At 38.2% G+C, this 13267-nt stretch overlaps 1 protein-coding gene across 2 annotated transcripts in view; it reads right to left on the bottom strand.

Annotated features, from left to right (window-relative positions):
* The window catches only part of ACTR2 (actin related protein 2), a 36599-nt gene extending 25816 nt beyond the window's left edge, over window positions 1-10783 (bottom strand). The window contains exons 1-3 of one of the 2 annotated variants that reach the window (XM_028496703.2): window positions 10639-10783; window positions 3756-3866; window positions 1491-1505 (exon numbers count right to left, since the gene is read on the bottom strand). In XM_028496703.2, the coding sequence (XP_028352504.1) occupies window positions 1491-1505; window positions 3756-3866; window positions 10639-10686 (174 nt within the window). In that variant the 5' untranslated portion in view covers window positions 10687-10783. The remainder of the gene's footprint in view (window positions 1-1490; window positions 1506-3755; window positions 3867-10638) is intronic. The other variant, XM_007124889.4, reaches the window with a different exon arrangement.
* Between the last annotated feature and the right edge of the window lie 2484 nt (window positions 10784-13267).

Raw genomic sequence — 13267 nt, 5'->3', positions numbered from 1 at the left:
AAGAAAACAAGTATTAACTTATCAAATTAGTGAAAATAGTCTTGACTAACTCAAGCTACCTAATTTAAAAATGTATCCATATCTAAAATTTTATTAAAAAAAACCCTAAAACATATAGTTTTCCTTAGAACATTTTAACTTCCAAAACCCCAAAATGCTAAAAGCTTTATGTAACTTGCCCGCATCTCCAAGACCAAAGTTAAGAGCCATCAGATGAGGCCTTAGTTTTTTACCATCCACCTCATCATTGGACCTCAAGCCTAAACCATCACCTATTACCTGAAAGAATGAAAAATCACAGTAACTGTCTGAGATGCTGTTTTAAAGGCATCTATATTTTATGAAAAGCAGGCAGTGTAGATGAGATTTGCCAAGAATCATTCTGAACAATGTCACCTCTAATTAAAAGTAGAGCAAATATACTTTAAAACCACAATTAAATTCCTAGAACAAAATTTCATAAAAAACATTAAATTAAGCCTACACTGTTCTCTACAAGTACACTTTTTTCTTAATCTCCTTCAGATTTTAGACAAATGCATGATCTTTTATTTAGGATAAATGTAGGAATTTCCACTTTTAAATGCTTTTGTTTATTCAAAAGAAAACTTCACAAAGTTACTGTTACTAGTTAAAATACATATCACTAGAAAGGCCTGATATTAATCTCTGTCAAAGCTGCTTACAAATAATATTAAAAACAAACAAACTTGAAAATATCTACTACAGAAAGCACTTTGACTATCACAGAAAAATATGGTAGAAGAGTCAATTGCCTGGGATGCGCCTAGTTCTAGTTCAAAAGAAAAAGGTGCCACACAATGGTATTTATTTAGAAGAAGAATCTATTGTCTATGCGAAAGTCTTACAAGACTTCCACCTTTTTCTTATTTATACTCAGATAATGCTAAATGTGCTCATCGATAAGGATAATATAGGAAACAAGTCAATCTCTTTTTCTCCCCCTTTACTGTTTATAGTTCACTGGCACATTAAAATTTTACTCAGTTTATTAAATACACATATGATACTGTACTGGATGCAAATATATACACATATATATAGAGGCTATGACAGGCAGTGTTCAATTTAACAATAGTCAATAAAGTGGATTTATCCAAATGCAACAACTTCACCCCAATTTTCTGGATCACACATATCCTAAATAAAGCCACTTGGTTTCTAATATAATGCACACCACATTCCATTTTAATCGTAACATTCATCTACAAAAAACACAAGGAAAACAATTCAAAATTATGTTAGTAATTAGTTCTGATTTGGTCCATTGTATGCAATCAGGAAAGTATAGGACTTAATTAGTTGCTACCAAATTGAAGCAATGAAAAAGGTTAAAAATCAAAGTACTTAAAAATTAAAATATGGAATTACCCCCCTCCCCAATACCAAAGGGACACAAAAACAACAACTACTGTCCCACCAAGCAAAAGTGGAAAACAAACAGAGAGCATGTGTGTAACCTCACTTACCATCTTTTTGTTATTCTACTTCAACAGGTCAAGAAAGGTGAAGAGAGAGAAGGTAGAAGTAAGAGTCAGAAAAGGCCTAAATAAAATCCTCACTGAAATTTTTAAACATACAAGCAATAGAGACAAATTAGGTCGAGGTCAGATGCAGTACTACTACAGTTTACGGAGTTAACAATTAGGGCCGAATTAGCATGGACAGTTATTACTCCTGAATGAAAATAAACTCATTAAACAATTTAAATTTCCAGTTTTTAGTCTACCACATTTTAGCTAACAAGACACAAAAAGTATAAATCAATCCACTAGGCATAGGAATTCCAAAAAAGTCAAATTTCTTTAATTCATTACTGAATTTAAGAACCTTAATTAAGGAAAATAAATAGCAGAAAAGGTCTAGCTGAGTAGGTAAAGGGTATTTAGAGTTGACTTTCCAAGCTCTAGTAGTCAAGTTAAATTTGACACACGTCTGTTTTCTTTCACTGTTTTCTACTGGAAGAACAAATTAACTTGAAAGACTTAAAAGATTAAGCAGATTGAACAAAAGTGAGCCAACCGAACACAGACTGACAAACCATACAAGCAAATGCTACTGGGGAATTCCTTAGCAAAAATGTCTTATTAGAATATCATCTAGTTTCATTTCTATCACTTGGCCTTAAAAAGCAAGAAAGTGGTAATTACTGTGACTATGCTGGTCAATAAAAATAGCTATATGGTATGCATCTTAATACCTCAAAAATGTTATTAGCCATAAAGTATATAAAAAAGCCATTCTTCTTTAAAAGGCTGATACTGAATAAAAGTGTGACTTCCAACATCATTAAAAAGTTTATCCTTATCACTATTATTAGCTAAATTTTAAGTTGAGTTCATTTAAGATTGAATTCAATCAGAACGAAAGTTCACAAAAAGAGAATACAGAATTCCATAAAATTCCCAAAAGACCCTAAAAAAACCCCCAAAACAAAAACAAAAAAAACCTCTCATACTGAGTATCCCTACTGATTGTAACATAACAAAACAGAGGCCAGAATCATTCACTCTGTTGTGGCCTCTCCTGTTGCGGAGCACAGGCTCCGGATGCGCAGGCTCAGCGGCCATGGCTCACGGGCCTAGCCGCTCCGCGGTATGTGGGATCTTCCCAGACCGGGGCATGAACCCGTGTCCCCTGCATCGGCAGGCGGACTCTCAACCACTGCGCCACCAGGGAAACCCCCATTCACTCTTTTAAGTCTTTAAAAAATTAACACAGAACCTAAGTTTCAGTTTGTATTTTTATTCATTGTGTAATTCAATTCTCTAGTCCTAAGAGCAGAGAGCCACCAAGTAGCAAACCTCTACCACCTATTACCGCCTTCCTAGACATCTCAAATAAACGTCCCAGAGAGGCACACGCTAACTCACACACTAACAATTCAGTGAAGTCTTGCCAAGGACTGTCCAGATAGGACCAACATTGCTAGTCCGTTCACAAATGATTCAGTAAAGGGGCCCCTAAATGCTACTGCATTTTGTATAACCTGATCCCTAGGCCACCTGAAAAATTTAAGTCAATTGGTGACCACTGACTTTTGATTGTTCTTTTTCTTCTACAATATTGTTACTCCCACCTGATTTCCAATCCCTTTAATAGAAGATAAAAATCTATCACCCTTAACATCCGGTCTCTCAGATTAAGTATAGTAGGTAGGCAATGACAATATTCCCTCCCCTCTCCTCGTGCTAAGATAAATACAAGGCCAAATAAAGACTTGCACAGCTTCCTCCTGCACACTATGGAAATCAGTTACACGGGTGAAAAGAGGAACCAATAAGATTTATATCCTGTGTTTCCTGACTAGCTATATAAAAATGTAGGGAGATCAGGCCATGAGAACATAGGAAGGAAAAATCTTAGGTCCCAAAGAGACACTAACATAGAAAAATATATGGAACTGAAAGACATAAAAATACCAGGCTGATTTCTTTTTAAAAATTATATTAGGTAATAGGACTTTAAGTCACTAATACAGTATTCACATCAACATAAAAATCTTACTAAGTATATTTTACTTCATTCAGAGGGTAATGGCATCAAGCTATACTTAAAGTCAGATGAAATTAACTTCAGTTTCTGGTGCCTTTCTTCAGGTGTTGATAAAAATTTTAAATATAAGAAATTCGGCCCTCCTCCTTTGCTTTTCAAGGCATCACATTTTAAAACTACTTAATTCAAAGAACACCTCACAGGTTTTGCTCCTCATTTATCAATAAATAAAATATTACCTTGATTTCAATGTTTCCCACTTTGGTGGTTGATCTGATAATAGGTCTTCCAACCAAAGCTGGGAAGATGTGTTCTGGAAAGTTAGAGCCTGCATATCCACACTTCACAAACTGGAAAAGAACAGTAAAAGTGGGTTAGTGTCAAGATATTAATGATATTATCCTTTTAAAAACTATCTGAAAAGTACCGCTTTGCATTTATACAATATTTTAAACTTTTGTTGCTTTCAAATTACCCAAAGTAGTCACCCCATCTATCATATCCTCCATTTATTTCCTTTATGGCACTACTACCAGAGTTCCTGTTTCCTTACTGGTTAACTGCTTATTTAGTGCCTAGGTCTCCCCACCACAGAGAGCTAAACTGAGCAGTTCATGCTGGAGCTCACTGCCTTGATGCACAGCGGGGAAGGGACAAGTTCACTCAACAAATGCTAAGGATTTTTAAAAGAGAAATGTCAGGAAATGAACAGAACTAAAGCAGCTTTTCATTCATGTCTGGCAGTTCACTTAAGCAACCCCATTTTTGAAAATGGGAAAATCAAATGGCATCTGGACTAGCATCAAGTTAAAATAAACATTTATTATGCATTTTGAGCTATTTACATCTTTATATTTAGACAAACATATTCAGTAATACCAAATGACATAATTTCATAGTCAGATAGTGTACTTCTCCAATGAGGACATATCACTGATTCTAATAATACTTCCATTTTATGAATAAGAAACTGATATACTAGGAGATTTAACAATCTACAGTAAAACTGAAAATAGAACCAAGGGTTTCAAATTCTTATACCAATAATACAGTCTGCTTAGTCTTATTTTTAAGAGCAGCCATTACAAGGAAAAGGCAGTTTAAAACTTCAGGGTGGGAGGAAGAAGCTATAAAAGAAAGGAAATGCAATCAGTCTCTACCCTCTCCCTTAACAAGCCTTTATTCAATGTATGGTACACTGTGCAAGGATTTTCGTGTCTACTGATGAATCCCAAGCACCTAGAACAGTGTCTGACACATACTAAATGCATATTATTTAACTGATCAATAAATATTAGAAGTTTTGCTGTTGACTCGTATGATACTATGATTATTTTAACCTAGAGAATATGTTTAATATTGAGAAAGCCTATTGTTCCATGGCTTCAGGTACCATATTCTCTTAGAAGAATTAAGGAGAAAAACAGTATCTGAATGTGACGCATGGTAGTAATAAAACAAAAGTGGACAGAAAGCTGTTACATACAAGGAACTGTTCTGTTTGATAGTGGTAAAGGTTAGCAACTACCTGAAACTCACTGACTTCTGACTAACCCTCCAAAATATAAAATTTTTCTACTGCAAAGACAATCTTGTTGGAAATGATGTTGATGAACCACATTTAATTATAAATAGTCTAGAACATTCTGCCATGCATAATTTCAAGTCTTTTATAAATAGAGCTCTTAAAAATATGTTGAAGTCATGTCTTTAGCAGACTAAAGCTACTGGTATGAAAAATCTGCCTAGAATTTAAAAATTGCATATTTCCAATACCACCTGATTTCGTTATCTCCTCAGTTCACGTTTACATTTTAGAACCTACATAAAACATACTGCTCAGATAGGTTTTCTTCCAAACTCATAAAACCTAGTCCTGCTCAGTTTACCATTCAGCCACATAACCATTTCTAAAACTATGATACAATTCTTACTGGATTAGCTTCCAAGGCAGAAGTTACTGTGATATGATGACATATGCAATAGATTACCTGCTTGCTCATACCTCTCTCTCCATTTGAATAGTGGTTGATAGTAAAGAGCAATACACTTGCCACCCTAAAAAAATGTTCAACAGAATACAGAAATGCTAGTCCATTTTTCCACAATGTCTTCCCAAATAATTTATCAATGTGACCCAGAAAGAGTTGGAGTGACAATTGCCACAGAGGACAAGAATAATACTTAGTTATTTTCTAGTCTATTCAAATTAAAAGAAAATGAAAAAACCTCTCACTCTCTTCTCTTCTAAATCAAACTTGCTTTTGTCCTTAAGTCAAGAGCCAGCTCACTTGACGTGAACTGAAATCAGATGCAAAACCAGAGAATCTCTTCTCATTACCCCACCATATCCAAATTTCTACATAAATAAAATTTGTCATGATCGCCAGCTTTAGTTGTAATTTATACATATGTTCCAAATATAGAAACCAAATACAATGTAGACATTAAATTCTTATGTATTAACACAGTGAACAGATAAGGACACTGGGTGGGTCAAAAGTGTCCATTCACCAGACTGAACATGCTCACATGGGTATAAATGTTCTTAAAGAAAATGACAGAATGAATGAAAAAAGAACCTACAAGTTTGTAAGGGCATTTTTAGCATATTAAATGTAAACAAATGATTTAAGTGAGAAATCATAATATAAGGTAAAGGTGGGAGCAGGAGCCTGGGATGGGGTGTAAGCCAAGTCCTGGTGCAGGGAGGAGTCTGCGAAGGTTGACGTGCCTCCCCTCATTCTGAGCCAAACACACTGGGAAACGTGCAACACAGTAAATCCATAATCACATCACTCAATGTTTACTGATTATAATTTGAACAATTATAGATGGGTAGTTTGCATCTTGAAATTCTTGTCTGAGCATACTTCACAGGACAAAATATTTGCCAAGTGCCTGAGGTAAGATGACAAAAAATTAAGAACTCCTGAAACTATAAAAATAATTGTAAACTACTATTCCTGTGCTTTATAAAAAATGGAAATTTGGCTTTTAGTTCAAATTAAAGATACCAATCACTTATTAATGAAATCATTTATTCTGCTTAAGCAGTAGTTTATTGGAAGTAGATGCTGCCATAGTAATCCAGTGCTAGCATTACTACAGGGTACTAGTGTTTGGTCAAAATGGCAAGTGCTGCACTATTTCACATTATTTCAAATGTGAAAGCATTAATAGTTATAATAACAAGAATATAATTACAATGATCTATTTCTCAATAACATATAACCAACAGACAACCTGGCATTTCCTTTCTTGTAAAAAGTAAGTATTTTTTAAAAGGTCTAAACCACGATGTAATAAATTACAAAGAAAATATTCTTTTCTAAATTATTTGTTTGGTATCATTTTTAATCCTGGAGATACCTCCCCCCACTCCAATCATTTTAAGACTTGGTGGCTTAGTTCTCTCATTGTGTGCAGTAAGGCTGTGTTTAAGAAATAGATTTTACCATATATAGTTTCCTCTTCATAGCACTGTGGTTTAAACTGGCTCCCTTACTTCCTACTGAGTCATCAAACGGTAAGAACATGAACAATATAATGTTCTTTCAAGCAACAAAAAAAAGCTCATCTACATTTGCTCTAAAAGTACCTTTCTCCCTCAAAAAATAAACTGGGATTTATAAAGCCTCATTTGGGCTTATTTAATTTGTATTTTTCCTTTATTAATTTAAATTGATGGTATTGACATATTAATTTAATTGCACAGTGATTATTCTGATCTTAGACCACCAAAATATTTATTATATTTATTCCAAAGCATTTTATAGGGTGAAACCAAACCTGTTTCTGATTTGTTTCTAATTCAAACACTCCTAAATTCATCATATAAATCTGTATAAGCCTGATAAAGGCCATAATACTACAAATGTGAATTGTAAAAGTATAATTACTAACACTATGAGCTACTTTGTATCACTAGACCCTAAAAATTATACCAGTCACAAAGTAGGCACTCCAGAAGTCTTCACTGTTGGTGAACCAACTCAATGTTGATGAAATCACCCAAGTTTGGTAAAAGAATATACAACACCAGGGGCCCAGGCCCAACTCTTGAAAGGCACCCAAGCCTAAGCAGATCTCCACATTTCCACCTATCTGGCCACTTTCCACAGCTCTATTTTAGGTGCAGGTTTGGACGAAGGCTCCATTTTAGGTTTGAATGGTTATGAAGGTGAAATGCATAAAGTACTGGAAATGGATGAGCTTTTCCTCCTCTAGGAGGAAAAGAGACAGTGGTCAGCTTGGGAGCTAGTGAGGAAGAAGAGCGGGGCCAACATCTGGCATGTGATCACAAGAACTCACCTACTCTTAGGGCTTCGATTTAGGGCCTGCCAGAGGGGCTTAAAAAATCAAGTTCTTGGGACTTCCCTGGTGGTGCAGTGGTTAAGAATCCGCCTGCCAATGCAGGGGACACGTGTTCGAGCCCTGGTCCGGGAAGATCCCACATGCCATGGAGCAACTAAGCCCATGCGCCACACTACTGAGCCTGCGCTCTAGAGCCCACGTGCCACAACTACTGAAGCCCACGCGCCTAGAGCCTGTGCTCCGCAACAAGAGAAGCCACTGCAATGAGAAGCCCACACACTGCAACGAAGACCCAACGCAGCCATAAATTAAAAAAAAAAAAAAAATCAAGTTCTCAAATACCTATAATTTTAACACCTAAAATGTGTAAGGGGCAAATTGCTTTGGAGTAACGACTATTCCCATAAGTTTTTAAAAATTTAATTTTAATATCTTCTTTATTTAATCATAGAGGAATCATTAGACCTTCAGGTACCTAAATAAAATCAAAATGACTATGAAGTATAACCATAAGAAATACAGAATCTAAGTGGTTCCTAATTCTCTAAATTTTCAGAAATATCACAGCATTCATGACTACCTACCACATCAGAGCTGTTTCTTCATTTGAAGTCTACCATGTCCTATAGAAAATCTGGATAAAAATTTTAAAGTAACTAGAAACATAACACTAAATATGTAAGTTTTTGTTTGAATTAACTACACTTTTCTATTTATGTCATAGTAACTGATCTTTTGTCTTAAGAAACAAGATTCTTAAATTATGGATTAGACATAAGACTAATCAATAATATACAATCAGTTTTCTAACACAGATAAACTAATGAAATAGTAACATAAAAACCTAAATATTATGGGACTTCCCCAGTTGTCCAGTGGTTAATACTCTGCGCTTCCACGTCGGAGAGCGCAGGTTCGATCCCTGGTCGGGGAACTAAGATCCTGCATGCGGTGCAGCCAAAAAGAAAATTTTTTTAAAAAAGAAGAAAAAAAGAAACCCTAAGTATTATGAAAAAACATATACTACAAAAACAGGGTTCACTGTCCTTCAAAGAGGAGGAATCCATTAAAACGTAACTGACTTCAATTTCTAAAGAAAAAAGCTGACATATTCACAAACAAAATATTTAACATCAACTTTTAAAGATTTACATTTATTTAGAGGTCAATTTGAAACTACAGTGGGAATCAGGCTAATATTTTTTTAAAAGCACTTTTAACTGAGTTTTAACTGTAAAAGTAATACATGTTTATAGTTAATTTCATTTAAAGATAGTTTAACAATACATGGTTTGCTAAAAAAACAAAGAACAGTTTTCCAATAATTCAGAAGGGTGATGAAGTCCTTCCCACCTTACCTCACTCTTATCCCTAGTCTCACAGGTAACCACTATGAACATACATTTCTTATGAATTCCGCCAAAACTTTCATATACACATACATTTGTGGACACATAAATATCTTTAATAAAGAACACACACATAAATGGAATGGCTATAAAACTTTTTTTTAAACTTAACAATAGATCTTAAAAATGTTTCTATAGTGGTGGACCTGCCTCTTTTTCTTTAAGTACTATTCCATTTTGTATGGATGTCCCATTATTAACACTCTTCTTACTCTCATCCGTTTTTAACTTAGGTCAGATAAAGCTAATATCATCATTGCTTGTAAAAGTCTACAAATTCAATCAAGGGCACCATTATAGCAGTGAATATCAGCTCTTTTTTCCCCCTCAACAATCCAGTTTCCAAAGGGCTTTAAAGTTCAAATAAAATCTATTTTAATTCATCTATCACATTTATGGAAGGAAGGTGATAAAAGTCACAAAATATTGCAGCTCCAAGATGGTTAGGAATTGTAATGTAGGGGGAAGTGATCACTACAGAACTCAACCAAAATAAGTAACACTTCTGTCTTCTAATTTGCTGACTTTACTGCCCAAAATACATTTTTAAAAATGGGGTGGGGGGGCGATTGAAAGAAACAACTTTCAAATTATTTCTAAATCAGTGTTTTACTCAGATTTTAAAAATTATTTGCATTTTAGAATCTTAAATACTAACATTACCTGTATTCTGCAAGTAAGGAAAAGAAGGAGGAGGGGTACCCAAACTGATTAACTTCCCCTAAGGTTAGTGGAATTAACACTTGGGCCTTCAAGGGTGCAAGATCAACCACTGGAACACACTGGTCTCTGCGGGGCTGCACCTGGGCCAAATTTCCAGCATGCAAAACAAAAAGTAAATGATGCGCTGCCGATCTGGTCTCCCTTCCCCTCAAAAAACAAGAAAACAAAAAAAACAAACACTGCGAAAGGACTGAAGTTCACTGCATGACAGCACTTCCCTTTTTTCTTTAAACCCGTTTCCTGCCTCCCGTTCTGTATCTTCAACTATACAGGAAGAGAAAGGCCTCTTGATCTTTCTCCTTTTACACACCGGCGACCCCGGGGAATGGAGCCCTTTTGGAACACACAAACCCAGCGTTTTACCCCTCCGGCCCTTTAGCCAGAATCCCGCGGCTCCAGCGCGGGGCCGGCCCCGGCCGGGCAGCAGGTGGGAACCCCATCCAGTGCCGGCCTCGCCCGCCGTCCTGACCCCGAGCTGCGGGAGTGGCGGGGTCGGGGAAACTATGGGGCCCGACCCACTCGCGCGCCACACCCACGGAGGCGGGAAGCGAGGCCCTGGCCCCTTGGCCCCGGGGGCCCAGGGGTGCAGCCGCGGGCGCCAAGGGCCCGCGCGCCCCTCGCTCATCCCCTGCCCGAGCCTGTAGCCGCTGCAGCCTCCCCGCGAAGCGCTTACCCCGGTGCCGTTGTCGCACACCACCACCTTCCGGCCCTGGCTGTCCATAGTACGCCCGTAAGAGAGCCGGAGCCGCCGCCACCGAACAACCTACAGCCGCCGCCGTCCGTCGGTTCCTCTTCCTCCTCCTCCCTCTTCCCGGCCCCTCCCGCGGCCCAGCTTTTTTCCCCCACCCGGAAGTGGCCGTCCGCCCCTACCCGCCCCTGCCCGCCACCTACTGACTGCCTGTGCGGAAGAGGTGAGGACCGGAGGGAGGAGGAAGAGACTGGCAGCGGTGAGCTCCAATAAGAAACAAAGGAGCCCGAGGTCCCGCCCACATCGCCGTTTCCGGCTTCGGTTCCAGCTCCGCCTTCAGGGTTGCCGCCCATGCAGGTTCTTCTTGTCGGCGTTTCGTCCTCGGCGCTTCGCCGGGCGTAGGTGGCCGCCGAGGTGGCGGCCGCTGCGGTCTTCTCTTTAAGGCGTGGCAGGAGTTGGGGGCTCCGCTTACCCGGCTGAAGGAGGCGGAGGCAGATGAAAGATATCTGGTCTGTGGCGAGACCGCAATGGAATGTGACAGAAAAGCCTGCCGGGAGGGCGGGAGGCGGCAGACACCTTTGCTAACCCCACCATTGAATGAGGCTTGGTGTATCATTGCTTGTAGGCCTTTTCAGTGGACAGAGCTGCGATGGTAGACACATGAAATCGTGCATTTATACCGATTCCTCCAATTCCAGCCCAATCTGTCTTTGCCCAGGTTGCCTTTAGTCGAGTGAACAAGAGTAGGTGCTTAACGATTCCAGCCTCATTGCTCACCACTTGCCTTGCAGCAGCATGATGTTGCTTCACACCTCTTCAGTATATGTACCTATCTGAACCCAGACTCTGTGCTTTGAAATCAGACAACCCCAGTTTCAAACATGGCCCTGCCACTCAGGAATTCTGTGATCTGGGCCCCCCCTACGTGAGCCCTCAGTTCAATATTATACCAGACTGCTTCTCAGTTTCACTTTGTTCTTTTATTAGACAGTGGTTTTCAAACCTTATAAAGGCATAGAATGCTTTATTCAACTTTAATCTTATATGGAAACCCAACATATAAAAATAGAGCAAAGTATGGGAGTTCCCTGGTGGTCTAGTGGTTAGGATTCCTCGCTTTCACTGCCAAGGCCCAGGGTTCAATCCCTGGTGGGGGAACTGAGATCTCGCAAGCTAGACAGTCAAAATTTAAAAAAAAAGAAAAGAAAAGAAAGATCAAAATAAAGCTGCCATAGTTATTGGAAGTTTGAAAAGTTAGGATGAGTAGGAGGCCTCGGGGGAATCTGTCTTCCCTGCATCTGCTTCAGTAGTCATTGAGGTACCTCAGCCTGCTGAACTTTGCAGTAGTTCATAAATTACATGTCTTACTTTTCTGGCCCCAGTGCCTAGCACTGTGTAGTTTTCATGGAATTATATTTAATTGGTCTCAGCAAATTGAATTCAAGCATTTCTGTGTCCTTTTACTTTTCCTCTTTATGAAATTAAATGGATTACTAATTTTTACTTTTTAAGAAGTAACATTTGTTTTCTTCTGATTATAAAATCACCACATGCAGATGAGAGAAAATATCAACAAACATCTATTTGCTACACTAATGAAAATGCAGCAAAATGCCTTGATTATGCAAATACAGATATAATGCTGTTGGCAACTGGCTCCTGCCTTCTGCACCAGGCTCACCCTGGTCATTTCCCTTTCCTCAAAATAATGTGACCTCACATTTTAGGTGACTGAATTTTTTTGTGTGTGGGAGGGCTTCATTTCTAGCCTTCTGCTGAAATTTTATGTATATTATTCTGCACAAAAGCTTGCTAGGCAGCTATTTCCTTTTTACACATGACAAAATGGGGGCTTTAAAAAATTACGTCTACCAAGATCTACATGCAGAAATCAATATATTTATATATGCCAACAGCTAACAATCTGAAAATTAAGTAAGGAAAACAATTCCATTTACAAGAGTATCAGAAAAATCCAAATAAATGTAATGAAAGTAATGCAAGACCTATACCCTGAAAACTACAAAACATTGCTGAGAGAAATCAAAGATCTAGGTAAATAAACATACCATGATCATGGATTGAACACTTGTTAAGTTGACAGTTCTCTCCAAATTGATCTATAGATTCAATATAATCTCTATCAGAATGGACTTGAGGACATGGGGAGGGGGAAGGGTAAGCTGGGGTGAAGTGAGAGTGGCATGGACATATATACAATACCAAGTGTAGAATGGATGGCTGGTGGGAAGCAGCTGCATAGCACAGGGAGATCAGCTCACTGCTTTGTGACCACCTAGAGGGGTGGGATAGAGAGGGTGGGAGGGAGACAAGAGGGAGGGGATATGGGGATATGTGGATATGTGTGGCTGATTCACTTTGTTATACAGCAGAAGCTAACGCACCATTGTAGAACAATTATACTCCAATAAAGATGTTGAAAAAATATATATATAATCTCTTATCAAAACCCCAGCATCCCTTTTTCTTTTTAGAAATTGACAAGTTTGATTCTAAAATTTATATGGAAATGTAAAGGAACCAGAATAGCCAAAGCAATTTTGAAAAAGAAAAGCAAAGGTGACAGACTTCTGCTACCCGATTTGAAAACTTA

This window comes from Physeter macrocephalus, chromosome 12 (assembly GCF_002837175.3).
Source record: "Physeter macrocephalus isolate SW-GA chromosome 12, ASM283717v5, whole genome shotgun sequence".
Lineage (NCBI taxonomy): Eukaryota > Metazoa > Chordata > Mammalia > Artiodactyla > Physeteridae > Physeter > Physeter macrocephalus.
This window is presented reverse-complemented; position numbering and strand designations above follow the sequence as displayed.